General features: G+C 41.7%; 1 protein-coding gene across 6 annotated transcripts in view; it reads right to left on the bottom strand.

Moving 5' to 3' along the window:
- ccdc102a (coiled-coil domain containing 102A) overlaps positions 1 to 26,009 on the bottom strand; it is a 186,031-nt gene that overhangs the window by 83,786 nt on the left and 76,236 nt on the right. For all 6 annotated transcript variants that reach the window (XM_048605637.1, XM_048605638.1, XM_048605634.1 and 3 more), the window contains one exon: positions 11,549 to 11,665. In XM_048605637.1, the coding sequence (XP_048461594.1) occupies positions 11,549 to 11,665 (117 nt within the window). The remainder of the gene's footprint in view (positions 1 to 11,548; positions 11,666 to 26,009) is intronic.

The following is a 26,009-nucleotide window of genomic DNA, read 5'->3' on the forward strand; positions in this document are numbered from 1 at the left end:
CACTTCCGGTTTTCCTTCGCAATGTTGTGTATATGGGGTCAAACTCTGTGTTTTTTGACGTACCAGGCTTGTAGGAATTTCCGTGCTTGTCTCTGCTTTGCTTGTCCCAATCGAATTGGTGGTTCTGCTTATCCATGTGCACAGAGATGAGTGAGTATTGGTCGTGCCTTTTTGTTGCCAGTTGATGTCCGTGTACCATTGTGATTAATTTCCGTGCAATTAATTTCCGTGCAATTTTCCAATGCAGTGTTTGTCACAGACTCTGCAGGGAATCTTGGATATGATATTGGTCCTCTCCATAGTGGGTAGTGGGTCTTTGGACTGTGACAAACACTGCATTGGACAAACAGGAAGTAAATTAACCACAAGTGTCATAGAATCCCTACAGTGTAGAAGCAGGCCAATTGACCCATTGAGTCCACACCAATCCTCCAAAAACCATCCTGCCCACACTCTATTCCCATAACCCTGCACTTCTCCTGGCTAAACCACCTAACCTACACATCCCTGGACACTACAGGGCAATTTAACATGGCCAATACACTTGACCTGCATATCTTTGGACTGTGGGTGAAACTGGAGCACACGGAGAAAACCCATGTAGACACGGGGAGAACATCAAACTCTACATAGACAGTCACGTGAGGCTGGAATCAAACCTGGTTGCGTGAGGCACCGGTGCTAACTACTGAGCTACTGTGCTGCGATTGGTTAAAAAAAGGACAACAGAAGACTGTTTGATGATGGAGACTTCCTTTTTGGGTCATTATTCGCAGGACTCCATCTCCAAATAATCCAAAAACAAAAATCAGTACATTGAGTGTAGGATCTGGGCGATCACATTGCAGCTATACATGTTGCCAGGTTTGGAGAGTTTAAGATATAGGGAGAGGCTGAATAGACTGGGGCCATTTTCCCTATTGTGTCAAAGGCAGAGGGGTGACCTTATAGAGGTTTGCAAAATCGTGAGGGGCATGGATGGGTGAATACCCAAGGTCTTTTCCCCAGGGCTGGGGAGTCCAAAACTAGAGGACATAGGTTTAAGGTGAGATGGGAAAGACTTAAAAGGGACCCAAGGGGCACCATTTTCATGCAGAGAGTGATGAGCGTATGGAATGAGTTCCAGAGGAAGTGGAGGAGGCTGGTAAAATTACAACATTTAAAAGGCATCCACATGAATAGGAAGGGTTTACAGGGATATGGGCCAAAAGCTGACAAAAACAACTAGATTAATTAGGATATCTGGTCAGCATGGATGAGTTGGACCGAAGGAACTGTTTCCATCCTATAAGTCTCTATGACCACTGGTCACAAATCTCCAGTCTGAAAAATATACTTCCCACCGTTACTCTGTCTATGACCAAGCCAGTTCTCTATCCATCTTACCAGTTTACTGCGATCCCATGTACCTTCACCTCTTGAATCAGCCTTCCATGAAGAACCTTGTCAAAGGCCTTGCTAAAGTTCATATAAACAACATTTACTGCTCTACCCCATCAATCATCTTTGTCACTTCCTCAAAACACTCAAGGTTTGTGAGACAAAGCACAAAGCCATGCTGCCTATCGCTAATAAGTCTGCACTTTTCTAAATACGGTTAAATCCTGTTCCTAAAAATTTTCTTAAACTTCCTTATCACTGTCGTAAGGCTCGCTGGCCTATGATTTCCTAGAATATGCCTGTTGCCCTCCTTAAACAAAGGAACAACGTTGACTCTTCTCCAGTCTTGTGACTCAAGAAGGTACAAACATTTCATACAAGCCCCCAGTAATTTCTTCAACTGCTCCTCTCAGCATTCTGAGATAGATACTATAAAGGTCCTGGGGACCTATCTACCTTAATGCTTTTCAAAACACCCAACAACAACTTTTCTTTTTAACATTGATATGCTTCCGAATATCAACATACCCCTCCCAAGACGCAACAGCCATCATGTCCATCTCCTTTTGCGAATACAGATGCAAAGTATTCATTAAGAACCTCACCCACGTCCCCTGGCTCCACACAGTAATTCCGTCCTTGAGTGGATCTACTCTTTTCCATGGGTGCTCCATTTCTCCTTACACATGTATAAAACGCCTTCAGATTTTCCTTTTCCTATGTTTGCCAAAGACATATCATTGCCCCTGTTAGCTCTCCTAATTCTTTGTTTGAGTTCTTTCCTGCTATCTTTGTATTCTTTGATGGCTGTGTCTTCAGTTTCATAAAACTTAGAGGACTCTCAGTTTCTCTTGTCATCCAAAATTCCCAAATTTTGCTGTCCTTATCCTTCATTTTCACAAAAACATGCTGGTTCTGAACCCAAATCAACTGGCCTTTGAAAGATTCCTACATGGCAGATGTGGATTTAAAGGACTACTCTCATTTTCATCCATAAGTAACCTAAAACTTACAGAATTATGGTCATTGTCCCCGAATTGCTCCCCCACTGAACTTTTGATCATCTGGCCAGGCTCATTGCCCAATTCCAGGTCTACATGGCCCCTTCAATTGTTGCGAAGTTGGGTATAGTATTTGTGGATTGGAAGGCAGGACGTTAGAATCTGTTTGTAAATAATAGGGGGAAAGAGTGCATGGTTCCTTGAAAATATGTGTTCTTTTTAGGCTTGGAAATTTAACAAAAAAGTCTGCAGGCAGCAGCAGATGCACAGAGTTCTTGAAATTTAAACATGCTCTTAGAAGGCTATACTGTTAGCATTTTCACCAAGTCAACAGGTTTTTGAATTTAGCCAATTAATTTAAACCCAGCCCTAGATACCAATTAAATTTAAATCTGATGGTGTTGACCACCTTGGACCAATCCTATTGTAAGAAATTAACAGGTCATCAAGGGTATAAAAGAAGAGGGTATTTGAAGCTGTGAGAGAGCGAGCTGCCATCTGAAGACAAATTCACTGGCTGTCACAGAAATCTCTGAACTCTCGGAGGAAGCACCATCTAAATAAAGGTACTATGGCACTGTTAGCTAATATTCCTGACACTAGAATTTGACGGAGGAAGGCGTTCCTGACTGGAGAACAGCAGAGAAGGCAAAGAACATTCCAGAAGACTTAAACTGGCTGTAATTTCGAGGGACTAAGCTTTAATTTTTTTTTTTTTTTCTTATTTCTTTGGCTTATATAAGTGGGACTTATATTTATCGGAACAACATACCATTAGAATGTTTTTGTTTGGGAATATTTAGTAGTTAAGGGGGGAATTGTTTAGTTTGTTAGTAGTTCTGTTAATTTGTTCACTGTTAGAATTAGATAAATTTTTACTTGTTTCTTATTAAGTGAATAACAGGAATTTCTTTCATTTCACCACTCCTTTATAACAGATTGGGGGTGAGAGACAGATTATACTATTTTTCACACTTCATTTAACAAATTAAGAGGCAATGCAAGCTTCTGGGTGTTTCAGTTTTAATTGTCAGAGAGGTGGCGACCACCCCTCTGTAACACAGTGTTACCCAGCAGGGTAATGAAATGTCTACAGAACAACAAAGCAGTTCAGTGAGCGAGCCAACCACAACATCCACAACCTGAGCTACAAATCTACTCAAAAACCTTAGTGAACAGGTGTCACATGATTTTTGACCTACAGGAAGTGGAGGCTTTGGAGGGGGTACGGAACAAATTTATCAGGAATTTGCCTAATTTAGACAGTATTAGCTATGAGAAGATATTGGTCATACTTGGTTTGTTTTCACTTGAAAATCAAAGGTTGAGGGGTGACCTGATAGAAGCTGAAAGTATCCAGCAGACACGGACAGAATGGTTAGCTGGACTCTTTTTATTCCCCCAGGGTAGAAGTATCAATTACTAGGGGACATTGGTTTAACTCAGAAGGGCCTGTTCTTGTGCTATATTGTTCTTTGTATCTTTGCACTGTGTCCCCTACCACTGATAAACTAGTTTAAATTCCCCTCCACTGCAACAGCATCCTCTCCTGCAAGAATGCTCAATCCATTCTGGGTCATTCTATTTGTAGAGGTCCTATCTGCCCCAGAACCAGTCCCAGTGATCCAGGAATCTAAATCCCTCCATCCTGCACTAACTTGAGTCACACATCCACTTGCCCTATTCTCCTCTTTCTGTACTTGCTAGCATGTGGCACCAGGAATAATCGTGAGGTTATCACCTTTGAAGTCCCGCTTCTTAGACTGCTACCTAGCTCTCTCAATTCTTGATGCAAGAGCACATTCAACCTACACTGCTGGAACCAATATGCACCACGCCCTGTTATCACCCTCCCCGTTCAGGATGTGCTACAGAACCTTGCCCTCTTCTTGTCCTATGTCATTAGTTCCAACGTGTACAATAACCTGCTGCTGGTCCCTCTCCGCTTTCAGAATATTCTGCACCCACTCTGATATATCCTTGAGCTTGGCACCAAGGAGGCAACAGATCAGTCTTGTTGTTGGCCACAGAACCGTCTGCCTGTTCCTCTGACTAGAGAGTCCCCTATCACAACTGATTGTTTGAAACTTGACCTACCCCTCATTACAGTAGAGCTAGGCTTGGTAGCAGAGACTTAGCTGTCAGTGCTGAGAGTCCATCACCCCCTATATTTTCCAAAACAGCATCCTTGTTTGAGATGGGGATAGCCACAGGAGACTCCTGCACATCCTGCCTATTCCTCCTACCTTTCCAGGAAGTCACCCATCCACCTGACTGCATCTGCGGTTTTTCTCCCTGCCTGAAACTGCTATCCATCACACCCCAACTCCTGTAAATTCGTCATTACCTCTAACTGCTGCTTCAACGGATCCATGCAATCCGGTAGGATTCAAAAGTGAACATACTTCCTGCAGGCATAATTATCAGTAACATGGAAACACTCCATAATTTCCCACATCTATCATTCTACTAAATGCCATCTTTGCACCTTAAATCGACAGACCTAGAAAACAGCAGTCTTACAGCTCGAAAAACACTGCTCCAGAGTACCTATCTTTTATATTTTTAAAGTTTAAACAAGACAGACCTCAATAAAACACTCTACTCACTATTGTAGATTTACAAACAAAAAGGTTACACTTTTTAAAAATAAGCCACTTAGCTGCTCCCCTGCTGTGAGCTCCCCACACAGGTTTCTCCAAGGTCAGCTGTGAATTTCACTGGTTGTTCATTTTTCTTGGAATGAACTGAAATACTTGTTACTAAACAGCAGAGGCAGACAGTCATGCGGGTTCTCTGCTGGGTCACACAGCCACTCATTTTTTTCACCTCCCACGTGGTATGTGCTCTCTTTCCCTTCTTCCTTTTTTGAAGTACTGGTGTTTTGATCCTTTTCCCCCAAAATTCCAAAACAATGCAACAGCTTATAAAACAGTAATTACTGCTCCAAAATTTTAAGGAAATCAGCTCCAACACTGAAAATACCTCAAAAGAAAGGCACAACTCTTACAGCCACAACTTTTTCCCACCTTCCATCTTGAATGCAATTACAGTCAGTTCTGCTATAATGCATGTTCTGGCAACGTGAATTGGCTATAACACGACTGACGAATAGGGGAATGCTATTTCTAAAACGCAAACTTGTGTTGGCTATAATGCGATTCCATCGGTGTACAGAGGAATATGCGTCAACATTACATGATCGTTTTGCAGGCTTTGTCCTGAATACGTGTAATGTTAGCGCCAAAAAAATCAACCTCAAAACCTCCTCCCCCATCAAGTCATCTTGACATTTTTTCAGGATAAGGTGTTAAATTTACTTTTATTTCATTATTAGATATGAATTAAACATTTATTCAAACTGCAGTATCCTTTATGTTAGTGATTTCTGAGCGATTTTGAGTTTATATTTTTTGGTGGTCTGCCCCAACTCTGCTTTTTCCATAGGCCCAATTATTTCTATAGCACGATTTTCTGTAACACAATGTTGCGCAGGTATAACTAACTGTCACGTTATAACAGAACTGGCTACATTGATTTTGCCTTTGCCAAGGCTGTTTTTGTGAGATGCTACTACATTGGAACAGTTACAGTTTAGTAGTAAAATAATCTATTATTCTGTTAGGTTTTCCAATAGAGTTTAAGTTATTTCAATTTCCTCTTTGTTTTGTTGTATTTGTAGACTATAGTTAAAGTGTGTTTTGCTTCAAAGCCAGAGATATTCCCACGTGGTATGAGCTCTCTCTCCCTTCCTCCATTGACCAATCGAATTATATCTGGAAAGAAACACCTGGCACTTACTATTAAAATAAGGAAAAGTTAGGATCTAGGCTATCTTTTTAATATATTTTGAGGGGGTCTGGTCTGGTCCATAACAGTCCCCAAGTGTAAAGTGAGATGCTATTCTTCCAGCTGGTGCTGAGCTTCAAGTTTCTGCAGTTGGGAACACTTCCTACACATGTGGCCATCCAGGACACCAGTAGGACCCATTACTTCCCACAAATGACAGGTTACACATTCTACTCTGAGGAAGGGTCACCAGGCCAGAAACATTAACTCTGATTTTTTCTTCATAGATGCTGCCAGATCTGCTGAGCTTTTCCAGCAACTTCTGTTTTTGTTACACATTCTACTCGACTGATCTCACCCGCCATGATCTACGTGAACTCTGTGTTACTTGATAACTTTTCAAATTACTTAATCTTAATGATACTCCCTTTACCTTAACTTTAATCTCTTATTCACTGACTTTTACTTATCCCGAGTGTTTCTTAGTTGACCGTTTATAATCTCCCAGGTCTTGGGCTCTTGTCTGTTTCTGCACAACTGATCTGTGTAAATAGTTACAAAATCATGACAACAGATGGGGAAAAAAATGACTTCTCTGCCACACTTCACATAACTCCTACACTTACCAAACTTCCACACTTTACTTACTGCTGGTTATGCAGAGGCCCTTTATTTAGGGCACACTGCCTCATCTATTTAAGTAACTAGTTTAAAAGCAGATTAACTGTTAACCCCAATAAACTATTCAAGCTTCATCACATCTCCCACCAGAAGAGATTATTTTTACTCTCCTCAGCCCAAAAAGACACCTAACTTTCTACTCCTTAGAATTAAAATCTACTAAACAGTTGATGTTATCAAAGAACATGCAGCAGTTTGTACAAGATTTTAAGGCAAGAGATTACCTCAAAATCCCACACTTGCCAATCGGTGTGGTACCTCATCAAATGTCTTCTGGAAATCCAAAGCTATTACGTCCATTGCTTCCCATTCATCTATTTTGCTTGTTACATCCTCCAAGAACTTTCACAATTGATCACTTTGTCCATTTGTCACTCGATTGTGTTTTGTCTTTCTAAATGCTCTGCTGTTACATTCTTTTTAGTAGATGTTAACATTTTCCAGTGACTTATAAAACTAACTTGCCTATTGTTACATGTTTTTTCTTTGCCTTCTTCCCTTTATGGACAAAGGTGTTAAATTAGTAGTTTTACAACTTTCTGGGAACTTTCCAGAATCTAAAGATTACTAGAAAATTACCACCAGTGCATCCATTATCTCCTTTAATATCCTAGAATGCATCCTATCAGGTCCAGGGGACGTATTGGTCTTTAACCCTATTAGTTTCTCTGGTACAGTTTTCTTTATTGATAGTTGTTATATTCACTACCTTTCCACCTTATGACCATTAATTCTTTATTCTTTTTGGAATACTACCGTGAAAAATGACACAAGGTGTTTATATAACTCCTACGCCATTCCCTGGTTCCCCAGCCTTGTTCTCTGTTTCCTCTTCCTTTTGTTATGACATGAAGTCAGACCGCCAAATCAAATCAGCCTTCCTACCTCTATTTGCAACACAGTAAAATTAAAACCTTCAAAGACCTTCAAAATTAACACCAACGGTTCCCTCCCAGACAGGCTGAACCCAATTCCCAGGTACTTTTTTCCTTTATTGATTCACGGGATGAGGGCATCGCTGCCGAGACAGCATTTATTGCCCATCCGTAATTGCCCAGAGGGCAGTTCAGAGTCAACCACATTGCTGTGGGGCTGGAGTCACATGTAGGCCAGACCAGGTAAGGATGCCAGTTTCCTTCCCTAAAGGACATTAGTAAACCAGATGGGTTTTTCTGACAATCGGCAATGGATTCATGGTCATCATTAGATTCATAATTCCAGATATTTTATTGAATTCAAATTCTACTATCTGCTATGGCAGGATTCGAACCCAAGTCCCCTGAACATTATCTGGATCTCTGGATTAACAGTCCAGAGATAATACCACTAGGCCATCGCCTCCCCTTGTTGATGGTCAAACATCTGTTATTAGGTTTAACACACTGTTTTCCCTGGCATCAAAGCGTCTATATTTGATCAAGAACCAACCTATAATTTATATTTAGGCCTGGTCTCACAAACAAACAACTTACTGAAACTTCGAGAACTCAGAGGCCTGGATAGAGTGAATTTGGAGACGTTGTTTCCACAGGCAGGAGAATCATACAATCCCTACAGTGTAGGAACAGGCCATTCAGCCCAACAAGTCCACACCGCCCCTCTGAACAGCATCCCACTCATCCTCCCTATACTTCCCCTGTAACCCTGCATTTCCTCTGTCTAATCCACCTAACTTATACTGCCCCAGACACTACGGGCAATTTAGCATGACCAATCTACCTAACCTGCACATCTTTGGACTATGGGAGGAAACCCACACAGACACAGGGAGAATGTGCAAACTCCACATAGACAGCTGCCCAAGAGTGGGATCGATCCCGGGTCCCTGGTGCTGTGAGGCAGCAGTGCTAAGCACTGAGCCACCGTGCTCCCTAGGATCAGAGACTAGAATTTGAAAGCACAGCTTCAGAGTGAAGGGCTAACCCTGTAGGACTGAGATGAGGACGAATTTCTTCAGCCAGAGGATGGTGAATCTGTGAAACTCGCTGCCACAGAAGGTTGTGGTGGCCAAGTCATTGAGCATCTTTAAGACTGGGATAGACAGGTTATTGATGAGTAAAGAAATAAATGTGAGGTGCTGCATTTTGAAAAGGCAAATCAGGACAGGACTTAGGCACTTAAATGGTAAGGTCCTGAACAGTGTTGCTGAACAAAGAGACCTTGGAGTGCAGGTTCATAGTTCCTGGAATGTGGAGTCACAGGTGGATAGTAAAGTGAAGGCACATTTGATGTACTTGCCTTTATTAATCAGTGCATTGAATATAGAAGTTGGGAGGTCATGCTGTGCTGTAAAGGGCATGGGTTAGGCCACTACTGGAATACTGCGCACAGTTCTCGTCTCCCTGCTATAGGAAGGACGTGGTGAAACTTGAAAGGGATCAGAAAAGATTTACTGGGATGTTGTCAGGGTTGGAGGGTTTAGCCTATAGAGAGAGGCTGAATAAACTGGGGCTATTTTCCCTGGAACATCGGAGGCTGAGAGGTGACCTTATAGAGGTTTATAAAATTATGAGGGGCATAGTTAGGGTAAATAGACAAGATCTTTTCCCCAGGCTGGGGGAGTCTAAAACTAGAGGCCATAGGTTTAAGGAGAGAGGGGAAAGATTTAAAAAGGGACCAAAGGGGCAACGTTTTCATGTATGAAGTGGTGGAGGCTGGTAGAATTACAACATTTAAAAGGCATCTGAATGGGTATATGATTACGAAGGGTTTAGAGGGATTTGGGCCAAATGCTAGCAAGCGGAACTAGATTAATTTAGGATATCTGGTCGGCATGGACGAATTGCACCCAAGGGTCTGTTTCTGTGCTGTATATCTCTATAACTCCAAGTCAAAGGTCAAGGGGAAGAGGAAGGAGAATGGGGTCGAGAAATATGTCAGCAATGACCGAATGTGGAGCAAACTCTGAGCCCAATGGCCTAATTCTGTTGCTATATCTTATGGCCTTATGGTTTGACCCTTCCTTTTTTCTTTTAAAAACACAAGCATGTGCCCACAGTCCACAGCTCAAAGTTCACAGCTCCAAACCAAAGCTGATAAAAGAATAAAAATCACAAAAAATCAATGGGGGTCCTTAACACATTTTATATGTTTGGAGAAGTCCATGCTGTACATAGTGATAAACTTCCTCAAAGTTTATTTTCTTCAGCTTTACGATTTGTTTGATCTTTCGTTGGTTTTTAAAACTTTCTCAATCCTCCAACTTAAGCCATACTGTGTGGATTTTCTTTCAATTTGTTACCATCCTAACAGCGGATTCAATTTTGAAGTATGACCATCATTATAGTGCTGGAAACAATTTGCACATAGCAAGATCTAACAAACAGCAACTGTAAAGCAGAAAACTGGACAGAAAGATAACAGTGAAGTTGGAGATCACCATGAGAACCAGAAGAAACAGATGTTATTGGGCTAAAACCCAGAACTCTCACCAGGGAGTAAATTGCAAACAAGTTGAAAAAACTGTCCAATTATAGGCTTGGAAGGGACTGATGTTGCATTTCAGCAGTGGTGAGGGACCAGCTAAAGCTGATCAAAGTTCCTTTAAAATGTAAGCAACAGAGCAGCAAATCCGAGGCACAGCAATTCAGTCCGATTATGGAATTCTGTACTATTTGATCCGGAAGAGTGGTTTTGATACTAGACTTGTGCAGGAAATCCAGAAATTTGAAGTTAACTTTGAGGAAAGACCCTGAGCTCGTAGGGGAAGACACAGCGGAAGTTCTAACCAACTGTCACCTATAAGGTAGGTTAAAATCTGCCCATTATTAGAACCAGAGAAAGTTAAACATTGCCAGGAAGAAAGGAGACTGAGAAAGGAAGGGCCTGTGGTGGCAGCAGATGGTTGAGAATTGAGTTGCACAAGAGATAGCATCTTGAGGTACCTTTTCATTGGAACAAAAGGAATAGGAGTCTATTTTGCTCTACAACCTTAGTCCACCATTTAACTACATCATGGTTGACCATCTAGATAAATGCCATTTTCAAATATTATCCCCTTCAAATCTTCAGCATCTCGAAAGTGATTGAATTCTGTTCAGAGCACACTCAATGGCCAAGCTTTCACATCCCTCTGAAGTCCGGGAAAAAAAAACAAACATTCATTACCTTCATTCCTATTTTTTATTCTGAGACTGTGTTCTTTGGTTTTAGAATCTCAGCGCCCACTTCCCATTTCTACCCAGGGGAGATATTCTTTCTGCATCTACCCTGATGAGCTCTCTAAAAACTTTGCATGCTTCAATAAGATCACCACTGATTCTTTTAAACTCCACATAATACAAGTCTGAAAGGATGATGCAGTTTGAGGTGAGGTGGGTCAAGGAAGGCTAGTGCAAATGGAAATTTTCAGGACAGATATCAATACATGCTTTGATAGGCAAGGGTGCTGTGCCAACAGAAATGCAGCAACGGTGTATTAATGGAGATAACAAGGTGTAGAGCTGGATGAACACAGCAGGCCAAGCAGCATCAGAAGAGCAGGAAGGCTGATGTTTCGGGCCTAGACCCTTCTTCAGAAATGGAGTTTAGTTGCTAATTGGCAATGACTGAATTAAATAGTGCAACAGACTTAAGGGCTGGAGGGTCCACTCCTATTCCTAAGTTGCCTGAAACCCTTACTAAAACTATACAGAATCACACACACACACACACACACACACACACAGCCGACAGGCAGACATGCCAGTATCAAGTACCTCAGCTCGCAGCTCTGCAAGTTTCTTATCCATGCTGGACCGAGCCCCCAGTTCATCTTCCAGGTCTTCAGATATCCGACCCAACTCATCTTGATGGACTTCTTTTAAAATGTTCAGCTAAAATCAGAAATCACAGATCACATGTTAACATTATTGAAACAATTTCTGCTTTGAAAGGCAAAATGTAAGTTATCTGTAGGAAGTGAAGAGACTATTTTGAGAGACAGTGTGAATAAGAGTGTGGCAAATATCAATAAATAGGCTCATTTCTTTGCATACTTGCATATCAAAATCCAGAGCACATTTTTTCTGGTCTAATTTTTCAGAATTCAATTATAATAGAACCATGGGAAGATCATTGTAAAATCATTTAAATTATACAACCTTGGCCACAAAGCCTGGCTTACTGAATGACCTTAAATTGTCAGATAGATATAGTACATGGTGAAGAGGAAGGAGTTAACTATTGTAGGCTTTCTACACAGCAAACACTGCCCATTGAGAAGGGATAATGAATAGCTTCCAGCTTTGCTACACTATCATTTACATCAACAGAAACACTGCCTGGGAGCAGTATCAAGACAGTAACTTAATCAATGGATTCAGGTGATATCATAAAGCAGCAATGCTCGAGTGGTTCATAAACCAGCATCTGAACCTTGAGATTAAATTACCGAGCTGAAATGACTCCCGTCATTCTCTTGTTTCCACAATATTGTTATTATGCAGCAATCTGTTCCAATTTTTGCTCTATGTTTCTATGAGCTGTAGTCATCGGCACAAGTTGGGTCATAGCTCAACCTAGAGGAGCAGGGCGGTCAGTGGCCTTTTACAGTGTTGACAGGTAATGACAGACCTGCACTCATCAAGAAAGATTTGAGAAACTATGATGTTTAATAGGCAGACAATGACACACAGGTAATAATTGATGCACTGGCATTGTACAAACTGTTAACGATCACAAATCAAAAATGCAGCTGGCTACCCAAACATTAGAAGTTCAGCAATTAAATACCACCACAAACAATGTTTTCGTTGAATACAGGCAGACCAATGTCATTTCCCCATGGTCTCAAATCTATTTTACACACAGTCATTTTTTTCCCTTACAGATCACCCCTCCACCTCAGGTTGTGCACCACAGTGCTACTAAAGGAGGGAATTCCAGGATTTTGACCCAGTGAGATTGAAAGAATGGCAATACATTCCAAGTAAAACTGTTGAGTGGCTTGGAGGGAAACTTGCAAGTGATAGTGTGCCCATGCTTCTGCTGTCTTTGTCCTACTACACGGTGGAAGTCATGGGTTTGGAAAGTGCTATTTAAGGAGCCCTACTGAATTTCTGCAGCTCATCTGGAGATGGTGCACACTACTCAGATTCAGTGTGGAGAGAGTACATGTTTGGGAACGTGATACCTATCAAATGGTTGGGAGAGTCATAGAGATGGGCACCAAGGAAACAGACCCTTTGGTCCAACTCGTCAATGCCAACCAGATACCCTAAATTAAGCTAGTCCCATGTGCCAGCATTTGGCCCATATCCCTTTAAACCCTTCCTATTCATCTAATCATCTAGATGCCTTTTAAAAGTTGTAATTGTACAACATTCTCTGGCAGCTCATTCCATACAGGCACCACCCTGTATGGGTGACAACAAAAAGTTGTCCCTTGGGTCTCTCAAATCTTCACCCTCTCACCTTAAACCTATGCCCTCTAGTTTTGGACTACCCTACCCTGGGGAAAAGACCTTGACTATTTACCCTATCCAAGTCCCTTATGGTTTTATAAAATTGTATAAGGTCCTCCCTCAGCCTCCAACACTCCAGGCATAAATACCCCCAGCCTATTCAGCCTCTCCCTATAGCTCAAACCCTCTAACCCTGTCAACATCCTTATAAATCTTTCCTGAACCCTTTCAAGTTTAACAACATTTTGCTTATAGCAGGAAGACCAAAATTGTACGCAGTATTCCAAAAGTGGCCTAACCAATGTCCTGTATAGCCACAAAATGACCTCCTAACTCTTATACTCAGTGCACTGGCCTATAAGGGCATGCATGCCAAATGCCTTTTTCACTACCCTGTCTACCTGCGACTCCACTTTCAAGGAACTATGAACCTGCACTCCAAGGTCTCTTTATCCAGCAACACTTCCCAGGACCTTACCATTAAGTGTATAAGTCCTGCCCTGATTTGCCCTACCAAAATGTAGCACCTGACATTTATCTAGATTGAAGTCCACCTGCCACTCCTCGGCCATTTGGCCCATCCAATCCAGGTCCTGTTTACTCTTAGGCAAGTTTCTTGGCTGCCCACTACACCAATTTTGGTATCATCTGAAAATGTACTAACCATACCTCCGATAATCACATCCAAATAGTTTATATAAAACAATGAAGAGCAGTGGACCCAGCACCAATCCTTGTGGTACACCACTGGTCATAGGCCTCCAATCTAAAAAGCAACTTTCCACCACCACCCTCTGTCTCCTACCTTGGTGCCAATTTTGTATCCAAATAGCTATTCTCCCTCTAGTCCTTGTGATCTAGTTCCTGGATGCCACACTTCAAATGTTGTTGGAGCTGCACTCATCCAGACAAGTGAAGAGTGTTCAATCACACTCCTGACTTGTGCCTTGTAGATAATTGGCAAGGCTTTAGAGAGTTAGGAGATGAGTTACTTGCTGAAGGATTCCCAACATCTGAGCTGATATTGGGAACTGTTCCAGGTGGTGAAATTGGTCTTCGGCCTCGAGATTGCTGGCATCCCTTTTCCATTCTTCCATTTGCCTCCAGGTATTCTCAAAGGACTGTGTTCCATCACACGGGAGGTTCCTCAAAAACAATTTCTTCTGAACAAGGATGTTTTATTTCTTGAGGGAAGCTTTCAGGGAGTCTGACATGTTTCCTTTGTCCTCCTCTCATTCAAGTACCTTCCTTCAGCTGGGTAGAAAATATTTGCTTAGGTTGTCAGAACTCAGGCATCTTAAGCACAAAGATCTTGGTATCAGCATGGAGGAAATGGTCAAGGACTCTCATCCTTAGGCTACCAAAGGTGGAGCTCACAAATTGGATGCGATGGTGAATCTCCACATTGATGTCAGCCTTAGATAAGAGGTAGCTTCCCAGGTAGGGGAAATGGTCCACATTTGGGAGAATTTCTCTTCATCTTAATGGAGGATGAACAGAACTTGATCTTGATGTAAATGCTGAAACCAATTCTTCAGTGTGGTTTCAGAGAAGGTATTAAGTGAGGTTCGAAGATTCTCTTGAGAACACAGACGTTAAAATGCACTACTACCTACACCAATCCCACTTTCCTGTACTAGGCTCATATTCTTGAATGTTATGACTCTTCAAATGTTCATCCAAATACTTTTTAAAACATTGAGGGGTATATTTCTCAACTATTCTTCTAGGCAATGCACTCCAGAACCCTCCACTTCCGTCTGAGTAAAAACATTTTCTTTAAATCCTCACTAAACCATCTCCTGAGGTAAAGTTGGACAGATTAGGCTTGTATCTACTGGAGTTTAGAACTGTAAGAGATAATTTAAATGAAACATAAAAGATCTTGAGAGGTCTCGATAGGGTTGATGTGACTTAGTACAGAATACGGTGGATCCTGGAAACATGAAACAAAAACAAGAAATACTGGAAGTATTCAGGAGGGTCAGGCAGTGCCTGTGGAGAAAACAGTGTCATTGTTTTGGATCAATAAGCTTTCACCAGAACTGAGAAAAGTTTGAATAAAATAGCCTTTAGAAGCATGGGAATGCCTCTGCTGAAACTCTGTGCTGTGACGATGGCTTGTTAACTTTCTACGCGCGCTTGTCTGCTCCTGAAACAACACTTTCATGGCCTGGGACAGTCATATGTAGAAGACCTTCAAGTTATCAGCTCCTTAGTGTTCAGACACCATCATGTGCCTCCTTTACAACAAACCTTGATAATGTTGATTGGAATGATATTTACTATCATTCAAGGTCAGATTCACAGCAATTGAACAGCTGTCTGTCAGGTGATGATACAAGTGGCATGAATGCTGTCAGAGGTTAAGTTAATGCACATCTCTGTCTTGTGGATACAAGATCCCCACCCAGAGTACTAATTAAGCGCAGGAAGACAGACTCTAAAGCGGATTCATTCTTGTAGTCTGGGTTTGAAGGTTAGGATTTATTGTAAAGAGGCACCCAAGAAATATATCAATGAGACAATAATCTGTCAGCAAACAAACTGTTGTTGACTATCTGCTCTGAGAGGCCAGTTACTGATTCAGGTGTCCATTCATTTACAGCTCCAGAGTGCACTGATGATGGTGAAAATCATTAAGTTCTGTCCCCACCAGAGGGACTTTTGGAACAAGAATCCTCCAAAAAGTGATCATAGAGTGGATTCATGACTTATGATTTGTGCCCTGAGCAGCTCAGTGTTGACCTTGTGACCCCTTTGCTCAAGGATGGCAGAGGACAAGGTGCCATTCATACTCCTCTCCCCCACTGGTTGATCCTTGGTGCATGGAAGGCAAGTACTCATTTTACTACTTGGAATCAATTCCAATCATTGCACACTGAAATGAGACCTCTGCTGATCACTCACTGAGTCACATTGCTGACTATCCTCCAGAATCCAAGACCGGTTTCTGTGCTTGCAGTGGTGCATTTGTTCTCAATGAAAGGTACTTCACAACATGCAAGGATAGAGGGGATCGAGCCAGGGGAAAATGAAACTGATGATTGACAGGACAAACTGGAATGGAATAATGGGTGATCTTGAGGAGCAGCTGGTTTGGGTACACAGGAGGTACATTCAAACAAAGTTGAAAAGGTAGGGGAGACTGAAACTGGGCTTCTTGGTCAACAAAACAGATATAGAACATAATGAAATAGATGCATGTCAGGTGAATTCTTCAAGTAAACGAGGACAAATACCTGGTGAATTAAAGAGGAAAATGAGACTGGCAAAGAATGAGAATATATTGACAATCTACATGAAAGGGAATCAATAAAATGCAACCAACAAAGAAATCATTATTTCACTTTGATTTTTAAAATTCATCAACAACACATTCTCAGCAAAATCACTGCACTTTTAAGGTTCTTAAAATTTTTCATTAATTGTTAATATAATGCTAAAATACATGTAAATGTAGAATACACTCCTTGGAACAAACGGGACTTTGTTTTGTGGGATCAGGACTTTTTGACAAAATGGTCAGTGGCACACAAGATGCAAAAGGTTGAGAGCCACTGCTAGAAGTGGTCTTGCTATTCAGTCTCGGTTTCTCATCATCTGCTCCCTGCTTCAACCTTAGTCTCTCTCATTACCTCATCCCTGGACACACACAACCACCCAGTAAGTAACCCACTGATTGCAAACAGTCAGCTTGGGAGATGCACCACGGCTCCGTCCACTATAGGCCGCAAGGTGAATGAGTGGAGGAACATTCACTTTTCTTCCAGTCAGAGGCAATTTCTCTTCTGTATTTACAACAAGCATGCAAAAGAAATGTCCTCTGATTGGAGGTACATCTTGCAAAATCTTCCACATGTACATCCCTCACATGGAACGTATAAACATATGAATCAAGAGCAGGAGGGCAGCATTAGGCCCCACAAATATACTTGGGTGTTAGACATGGCCATGGCTGATATGACTTTGGTCTCTACCTCACCTTCCCTACATCCACAGCAGAACACTGCTTTTATATTTATCCCTTGCAATTGAATACGTCATTGTATTTGCCTTCCCACCATTTGCTATACCTATAAGCTAAATTTTTCTGAGGGGTATCAGGTATGACAAACTAATTAAATTATTATATTTTGAACTATGTATTTAATTCCAAAATAGAATGGCCCTGGGGACTGAGTGAATTAGCATTCTTAATTAGATACAAAGCCCATGTGTTTCACCTTGGCAAAGGAAAAATGAAAGAACTGTGGATGCTGTAAGACAGAAACAAAACCACAGATTGCTGGAAAAGCTCAGCAGGATTGGCAGCATCTGTGGAGAGTAATCAGAGTTAATGTTTCGGGTTGAATGTTCCTCAGAACTAATGGATGTTAGGAAAATTTTAGTTTATATGCAGAAGATAGAGTGGGGGGAGGCGGTAAGGGCCAAACGATAGGAGGGGATAGAGCCCAAAGACAGAACAGTTGGACAGACAAAAGGGGTGGATAATCATCTGGTTATTAATGGGGACTGTTAGTGGCTAACAACGGGTTTTGTGTATGACTATGATAGCAAGGCCTGGTATTTAGATATAGGGGTAAGGACATGGGAGAGCTCAAGCCCTGAAGTTATTGAACTTGATATGGAGTCCAGAAGGCTGCAGGGTCCCCAGTTGGAAAAATGAGGTGCAGTTCTTCTAGTTTGTGCTGAGCTTCTCTGGAGGATCGCAGCAAGCCGGAGACAGAAATGTTGGCCAGGGAACAGGGTGGTGTGTAAAGCAGCAGGCAACTGGAAGTTCAGTGTCATTTTTGCTGACAGAACATAGGTGTTCTGCAAAGTGGTCACCCAGTCTATGCTTCGTTTCATCAATGTAGAAGAGACCACGTTGTGAGCAACGAATGCAGTAGACTAGATTGTGAGAAGTGCAGGTAAAGCACTGCTTCACCTGGAAGGTGTGTTTGAGCCCTTGGATACTGGGGAGATGAGGAAGCGAATGGGCAGCTATTACACCTTCTGTGGTTGCAGGGGAAAGTGTTGAGAGGCTGTTGGGGTCGGGGGGGAAACGAGGGTGTTGGGAGTGAAGGAGGAGTGGACAAGGGTGTCCTGGAGGGAACGGTTCCTGTCGAAGGCTGACAAGGGACTGGAGGCCATGTAAAGTGACATTTCTCTAGCTACCATCAGTTCTGAGGAAGGGTCACTCGACCCAAAACGTTATCTCTGATTTCTCTCCACAGTTGCTGCCAGACCTGCTTAGCTTTTCCAGCAATTTCTGTTTTTGTTTCACCATGGTGATGGGCTTCGAGAGGGCAAGGGTCAATAGAAAACAACTGCAGTATCAGGTTAAAATTACAACATATAACTGGACCTCTTTAGGTTCTTGCAGACTGACTTCAGTCTAAGACAGAGGGAGCAGAAAGCCCTGTGCTAAAGCAAAGGAAATGCTGACTAGGTTGGTCACCACACACAATATGCAGGTGGGAGTCTGCACTCAGATTGAAGGGAATAAATTTGAGAGAATTTAATGCAGGGTTGGAAGATTTGTCTAGTGTGGGCTAGAGGGAGGAATCTCAAAATTCGCCCTCAAATGAAAGTCAGTTCTGGGATTTGAGGTACCCAACAAGAAATAGATTAAAAAAAAGAAGCAAATCATTGGAAGCAATGGCTACCTTTGGACTAATTCGTGGAGCATGAAGCATCAAGCATCCATTAAAAGGATAGAAAAGTACAGGCGCAGAAAGGATTTATTTAAGGTACAATTGGATGTTGCAACAGCTGCAATATTTGTGTGATTTAATTAATTTACATGTCAAATTATGTTAGAGTCTTACAGCATGGAAACAGACCCTAGAATCCAACTTATCCATATCGACCAGGTTTCCCAAACTAAAGTAGTCCCATTTGCCTGTATCCCTCAAAACCTTTCCTATTCATGTACCTGTCCAAATGTCTTTTAAATGTTTTAACTGTACCTGTATCTACTAAAGAACCACGCTCTGAAAAATTTGCCCTTCAGGTCCCTTTTAAGTCTTCCCCGCCGCCACCCCACAGTTTAAAACTATGCCCTCTAGTTTTGAATTCCCCTACCTCAGGGAAAAAACCCTTGGCTATTCACCTTATCTATGTCACTCATGCTTTTACAAGCCTCTGTAAGGTCACTCCTCAACCTCCTACTCTCCAGGGAAACAGTCCCAGGCTATTCAGCCTCTTCTTACAACTCAAACCTTTAGTCCCAGTAAAACATCCTTGTAAGTCTTTTCTTCACTCTTTCCAATTTAATAGTATCCTTCCTATAGCAGGGTGAAGAGAACCACAGAGTCCTCCAAAAGTGGCCTCACCAATGTCATGTTCCTCACTCATAATTCATATAAATGTTCCCTGAAAAAGAATCTATCCTTGGCCCCTTGTTGCTCAACTATCTGCTGCTCCTCGACAATATCATCCAAGGACACACAGTTTTTATATATATGCTAACAATACCCAATTCTATCTCATCATTAGCTGTGGCAACCTTTAGGAATGGGTAAGAAACGCTGGCCAGCCAGCAATGCCCACATCCCACAAATGAATAAGAAAAAAACCTGTTCGCTGTAGCTAATTAATCAGACTGCTCATCCAACACCCAGTTCTGGATGAGCAGTAATTTTCTCAAATTAATTAGTGGCAAGATTGAAGACAACATATTTGGAATCTCAGGGAATTAAAGGATTGAGGGGTAGGTGGAAAAATATGCGTGCACCCCAAGATCAGCCAGAGTCATGTTGAATGGTGGAGCTAGAATGTGGGGCTGAATGGTCTCCTTTGCTCATATTTCGTTGGAGATTGTGGATGCCCCACCGTTATGGACTCCAAATGTAATTATGGCAACAGTCTGAGACGCAGCCAAAAGGTTTGCAGTTTTGTTGTCACATCTGATCCAAGATGACCTTCCCATTTGTTCCATCATGGTTTCCACCATGTTAAACTGCAGGAACTTAATGCCGTTTCAGTTCTGCTATTGGAAGGGAGTCTGAGTCCATCATTTAAATCCTGAAGGAAATCAGTGTAATCAAAGTGAACTTGCTGTTTGTGCTGAGCCTGAAGTAAAGAGCTGCAATAAGGAATCCAGGATGTGGTTGCACCTTACATGGGACTTAATGTACAGCCTTGTTACCTTGATTTTAAAGGCAAAGAGCAAATCAACAAAGTACAGGAGTGCTTGACATACTCATTCAAGATATGTCCCAGCTGGAGCAGGAACAGAATTTTTCTTACGGAGAATAAAGAAAACTAAATCAACTCAAGCTAACTGAAGTGATTGCACACTTCCTGCTCCTTTCCAGCAGATATAATATGGAAGTTTATGCGTGATGGATCAGCCAGCAATTCCTAAATAGAACATAGAACATAGAACAGAATGATACAGTACAGAACAGGCCCTTCAGCCCATGATGTTGTGCTGAACACTATGCCAAATTAAACTAATTCCTTCTGCCTGCCTTTGGTGCATATCCCTCCATTCTTTCCATATTTACGTGTTTACCTAAAAGTCCCTTAAACACACCCATCGTGTCTGGCTCCATCACCACCCTGGCAGCATGTTCCGCTGTGTTTAAAAAAAAAAACCTGCTACTCCTCTCCTTTGAACTTTCCCCATCTCACCTTAAATACATTCCCCACTAGTACAAGGCATTTTAACTCTTGGGGAAAAAGATTCTGACTGTTGCATCAACAAATTAGAGATGTAATTAGAAATGAGGGGGAGGCAATGGCCTGGTGGTACTATTGCTGGACTATAAATTCAGAGACCAAGTTAACGCTCTGTTCGAATCCCGCCATGGCAGATGGTGGAATTTGAATTCAATGAATATCTGGAATTAAGAGTCTAACGATGACCGTGAATACATTGTCGAATGTCAGAAAAACCCATCTCGCTCACTCATGTCCTTTACGAAAGGAAACTGCTGTGCTTACCTGGTCTGGCCTACACGTGACTCCAGACCCACAGCAATGTGGTTGACTCTTAATTGCCCTCTGGACAATTAGGGATGGGCAATAAATGCTGTCTTGCCAGTGACACCCTCATTCATTCATTCCATAATGAGCGTGAACCTTTATTTCTAGCATTCAGCCTCTTGTTTGCTTTAAAATACTATGATGTTGAGGTGCCCGTGTTGGACTGGGTTGGAGAAGGTCAGAAATCATACAACACCAGGTTATAGTCAAACAGGTTTATTTGAAAACACAAGTTTTGTTTCTAAAGTAAAGTAGGAAGAGGGGCGGGAGGGAGAGTGTCCCCATGCGCGTGCGTGCATGCATGCCCCATGCGTGCACACATCCACAAATGCTTGTGCACATGCATGCCTGTGTGCGCATTTATCCCCGCACCCATGTCTGTGTCCCCGCCTGAGTGTGAGAGAGTATGTATGAGTGAGGAACTCTTCTCACACTGGCACACACACCCAGACGCACAAATGAATGTATGGGGTGAATTTTTATTTACAGACACATTTTATTTTGTTCAAAAATCACAATTTATAGGCAGTCAGTCAAGGTGGTGTTTTATAAATTCCTACTTTAGAAATAAAACTAGTCTGACCAAAACACACAGACAGATTCTAAACAAGGCCTCACACCGAACATGCATTGTCTGACCTAAAATGTCACCTCTTCTTTAGAATGATAAAACCTTTAGTTCTCTCAGGGCCATGACTTGAAAGGAATTTGGGGATTTACCTAAAACATATTAATTAATTAAAACCTTCTAACTGATCAAAGATTTAACAGCATCTTAGGTTAGTTTATTACATCCTCATCAATGGAATGACCCTTTGATCTTTTACTTATAAATTCTGTGTCTGATACGACCGCTCTCATTAACACCCGAAGGAGTGACGCTCCGAAAGCTGTTAAATAAACCTGTTTGACTATAACATGGTGTTGTGATTTCTGACCTCTAAAATACTAGACAGTCAACATGGATGAATCAAGGACAGGTCACGTCTGACAAATTTCATTGAATTCTTTGACAAGGTGGTACAGGCAGTGGATGAGGGAAGTGCTGTGGGTGTAGTATATTTGGACTTTCAGAAAGCATCTGATATGGTACGACATGGCAGCTTGGTTAGCAAACTAAAAAACGGTTGGGATTGATGGGTTCTTGACAGCATGGAAGAGAAATTGGCTAGAAGATAGGAAATATAAAGTATGTATAGATGGGAATTTCTCAGATTAGAGACACGGTAAAAGTGGTCCCTGGGAATCAGAGTTGGGACTCTTGCATTTTCTAATTTATGTAAACATTTGGAGGTGTGTGTTAACAGCAAAAATCAGCTAGTCAAGTGTGAGGATGACACTGATCCTGGGTATGCAGGGATTTTCTTATAAAGGTCAAATGTGTTAGTTTGTGAAAAATAAAGAGGAGACCTTATTGAAATAAACAAGTTTGCTAGGGAGCCTGACAAGGTAGATGCAGAGAGATCACTTCTGCTTGTGGGAGACAGTATAGGACCAGAGGGTATAACCTCAGAACAAGGAGTCACCCATTTAAGATAGAGGTGAGAGTTTTTTTTCCCCCACTCTGAGGGTGATAAATCTTTGGAATTCTTCATCAAAAGGGCTGTCGGCCTGGGTCATTAAATATATTCAAGGCCGAGATGAACAGATTTCTAATCATTAAGAGAATGAAAAGTTGGGATAAAGCAGGAAAGTGAAGCTGAGGAATATCAGATTAGCCATGATCTCATTGAATGAGAGATTGGCCTTGACAGGCTGAACAGCCTACTTTTGATCCTGATCTTATGGTAATGACCTGGAATTTGCTGTTTACAAGGAATGGGAGAACAATTTTAAAAAAAGGAAATTTATTGAACAGTTGAAGAAAAATCACCAAATTAATGCAGTAATTTAAAGCGTTAGACTTCAAGTAGAAACCAAAAGAACCGTGGATGCTATAAATCAAAAAACAAAAACAAACAGAAATTGCTGTAAAAGCTCAGCAAGTCCGGCGGCATCTCCGGACAGAAATCAGAGTTAACTTTTGGGTCGAGTGACACAAATTCTGAGGCAAGGTCACTGGACCAGAAACGTTAACGCTGATTTCTCTCCACAGATGCTACCAGACTTCAAGTGGAACTGGGCAATCTAAAACAATAAATGCAGATTCTGAAAAATTAATGATAAGCTGATAAGCACCTTGCAGACAGTGCAGAGAACTTTAGATGACCTCACACGTGCGAGCTGAGATAGAAACTCAAAACTATTTACTAAAGCAAACTTCTCAATATTATTTTGAACCACCAAAATCTGTGCCTTTCATTAAAGAGATTCAGCATTACAAGGGGAGCATTTAACAGGGGGACACAATGGTGTCATGGTATCATTGCTAGAATGGTAATCCAGAGAGCAAGGTAATGCAAGTTTGAATCCAACCACAGCAGAGTGTGAAATCTGAATTCAGAAAAAAGTCTCAAGTTAAAAGACTAATGGTGACCACAAGACCACTGTTAATTTAATTGTTGTAAAAACTCATCTGGTTCACTAATGTTCTTTGGGAAAGGAAATCTGCCTAAGTGCGACTCCAGATTAACAGAAATGTGGTTGACTGACTCTTAAATGCCCTCTAAAACACTGCACTCAGTTATATGAAAAGGAACAAAACCTGGCATTAAACTAAGCATGAGAAATAACAAGAGCAAATGTAGCCCTGCAGGCATCAGAACATAGGAGCAGGAGTAAGCCATTCAGCCCATCGTGCTTGCCCTGCCATTCAATACAATCACAGCTGCTCAAAATTTTCGATGCGTTTTATCCACCTCAGCCCCGTACACCAATGGTAATAAGAAATTTATCAACTACTCCCTTAAAGATACTCAAAGACAGAGCTTCTATAGCTTTCCTGGCAGAGAATTCCAAATGTTCACAGTCCTGAATAAAAAAGATTTTTCCCCATCTCAGACCTAAGTGACATTCCCCTTTTTTATTATTCATTCATGGAACGAGGGCATTGCTGCATTTATTACTCGCAAAAGCATTTATTGCCATCCCTAATTGCCCAGAGAGCAGTTAAGAGTCAATCACATTGCTGTGGGTCTGGAATCACATGGAGGCTAGACCAGGTAAGGATGGAAGTTCCCTTTCCTAAAAGGGCATTAGTTGAATTTTGCTCTGCGGTTGTAGACATGCCAACTCAGGATGCTGGAAGTCAGAATCTTCAGAGTAGTCAGTGGACCTGAAACGTTAACTGACTTCTCTCCACTGATGCTACCAGACCTGCTGAGTTTTCCAGCAATTTCTGTTTTTGTTTTACCTTCATCTAACTTGCATTTGGCATCATATAAATTTCAAGGTGATCACCTCTCATTCTCCAAAACTCCACAGATCATAGGCCCATTTCGCTACTTCCTGTCTTGAAATAGCTCTGTCATCCAGGGAACAAGTCTGGCAAACCTCCTATAGCAATAAGATTATGGCTAGCTATTAAAGGAGAGAGTTGGGATAAAAGGAGCATTTTCTAGTTGGCAACCTGTAATTAGTTAAATAACACTGCGATAAAACAAAGAACTGCAGATGCTGGAAATCAAATAAAAACCAAAATTTCAAGAGGAAATCAGGTGTGGCAGCAACTGTGCAGAGAAAACAGAGCTGCCCAACTTGCTGAGTTCCTCCAGCAATTTTGGTTTTTGCTGGAGTAACACTGGTACAGTTCTGGGGCCCAGGTTTATGACTTGGATGAGGAAAGTGCATCTGCTCTAGCCAAGTTTGCAGATAACCTTAAGAAGCACCACAGATCAGTGTCCACATATACCAGTATCTGAAGATATTAGGACAGGTGGATAAAGTGGTTAAGAAAGCATGTAATATACTTGCCTTTAGGAGTCAAGGTATAGATTTTAAGAAGAGAGAAGTTATGTTGGAACTGTATGAAACATAGGTTAGGCCACAGCAACAGTATTGTGCGCAGTTCTGGAATCCACATTATAGGAGGGATATCATAGCACTGGAGATGGTGCAAAGGAAATTTTCCAACTGGAGAGTTTCAGTAATCAAGAGAGATTGGACAGACCAAGGTTGTTTTCATTTGAGCAGATGAGATTGAGGGGGAACACGATTGAGATGTAAAAAAATTGAGGGGTATCGGTAGGGTGAACTGATGTTTCTCCTTGACGGAGGGTTCAATGACCAGGGGATTTAAGGCAAGGGACAGAAGACTTAGGAGGCGATGTAAGGAAAAGGTTTTCACCTAGAGGGTGGAGGGAATCTAGAACTGCTTGTAAGGGTGATAGAGTCAGAAATCCTCATAACATTTAAGTAATATGTAGATGTACACTTGCAATGCCAAGGTATACAAAGCTATGGGCCCAGTCTCAGTGCTGGAAAATGGGATTAGAATAGTTAGGTTGTTGTATTTGACCAGCACAGAATCAATAGGCCAAAGGGCCTTTTTCTGTGCTGTAGATCTCAAAGACACTACGTTGCAAAAACAGGTGAGAATGAGTTTGATACAAACAGTCTGCAGGGGCCTATAGACAGGTTAAGAAAGTGAGCATAAAATTACAGAGGAACCATAATGTTGGAAAATATGAGATTGTGCACTTTGATAGGAGGAATAGAGGAGAGCTAAATGTTATTTAAATGGATGAAGACTGCAGAAAGCAACAGGACACAAGGATTTTGGGGTAGTAGGAACTGCAGATGCTGGAGAATCCGAGACAACAAGGTGCAGGGCTGGATGAACACAGCAGGCCAAGCAGCATCATAGGAGCAGAGAGGCTGACGTTTCGGGCCTAGACCCTTCATCAGAAGGGTCTAGGCC

Source organism: Rhincodon typus, chromosome 15 (genome assembly GCF_021869965.1).
Source record: "Rhincodon typus isolate 14 chromosome 15, sRhiTyp1.1, whole genome shotgun sequence".
Lineage (NCBI taxonomy): Eukaryota > Metazoa > Chordata > Chondrichthyes > Orectolobiformes > Rhincodontidae > Rhincodon > Rhincodon typus.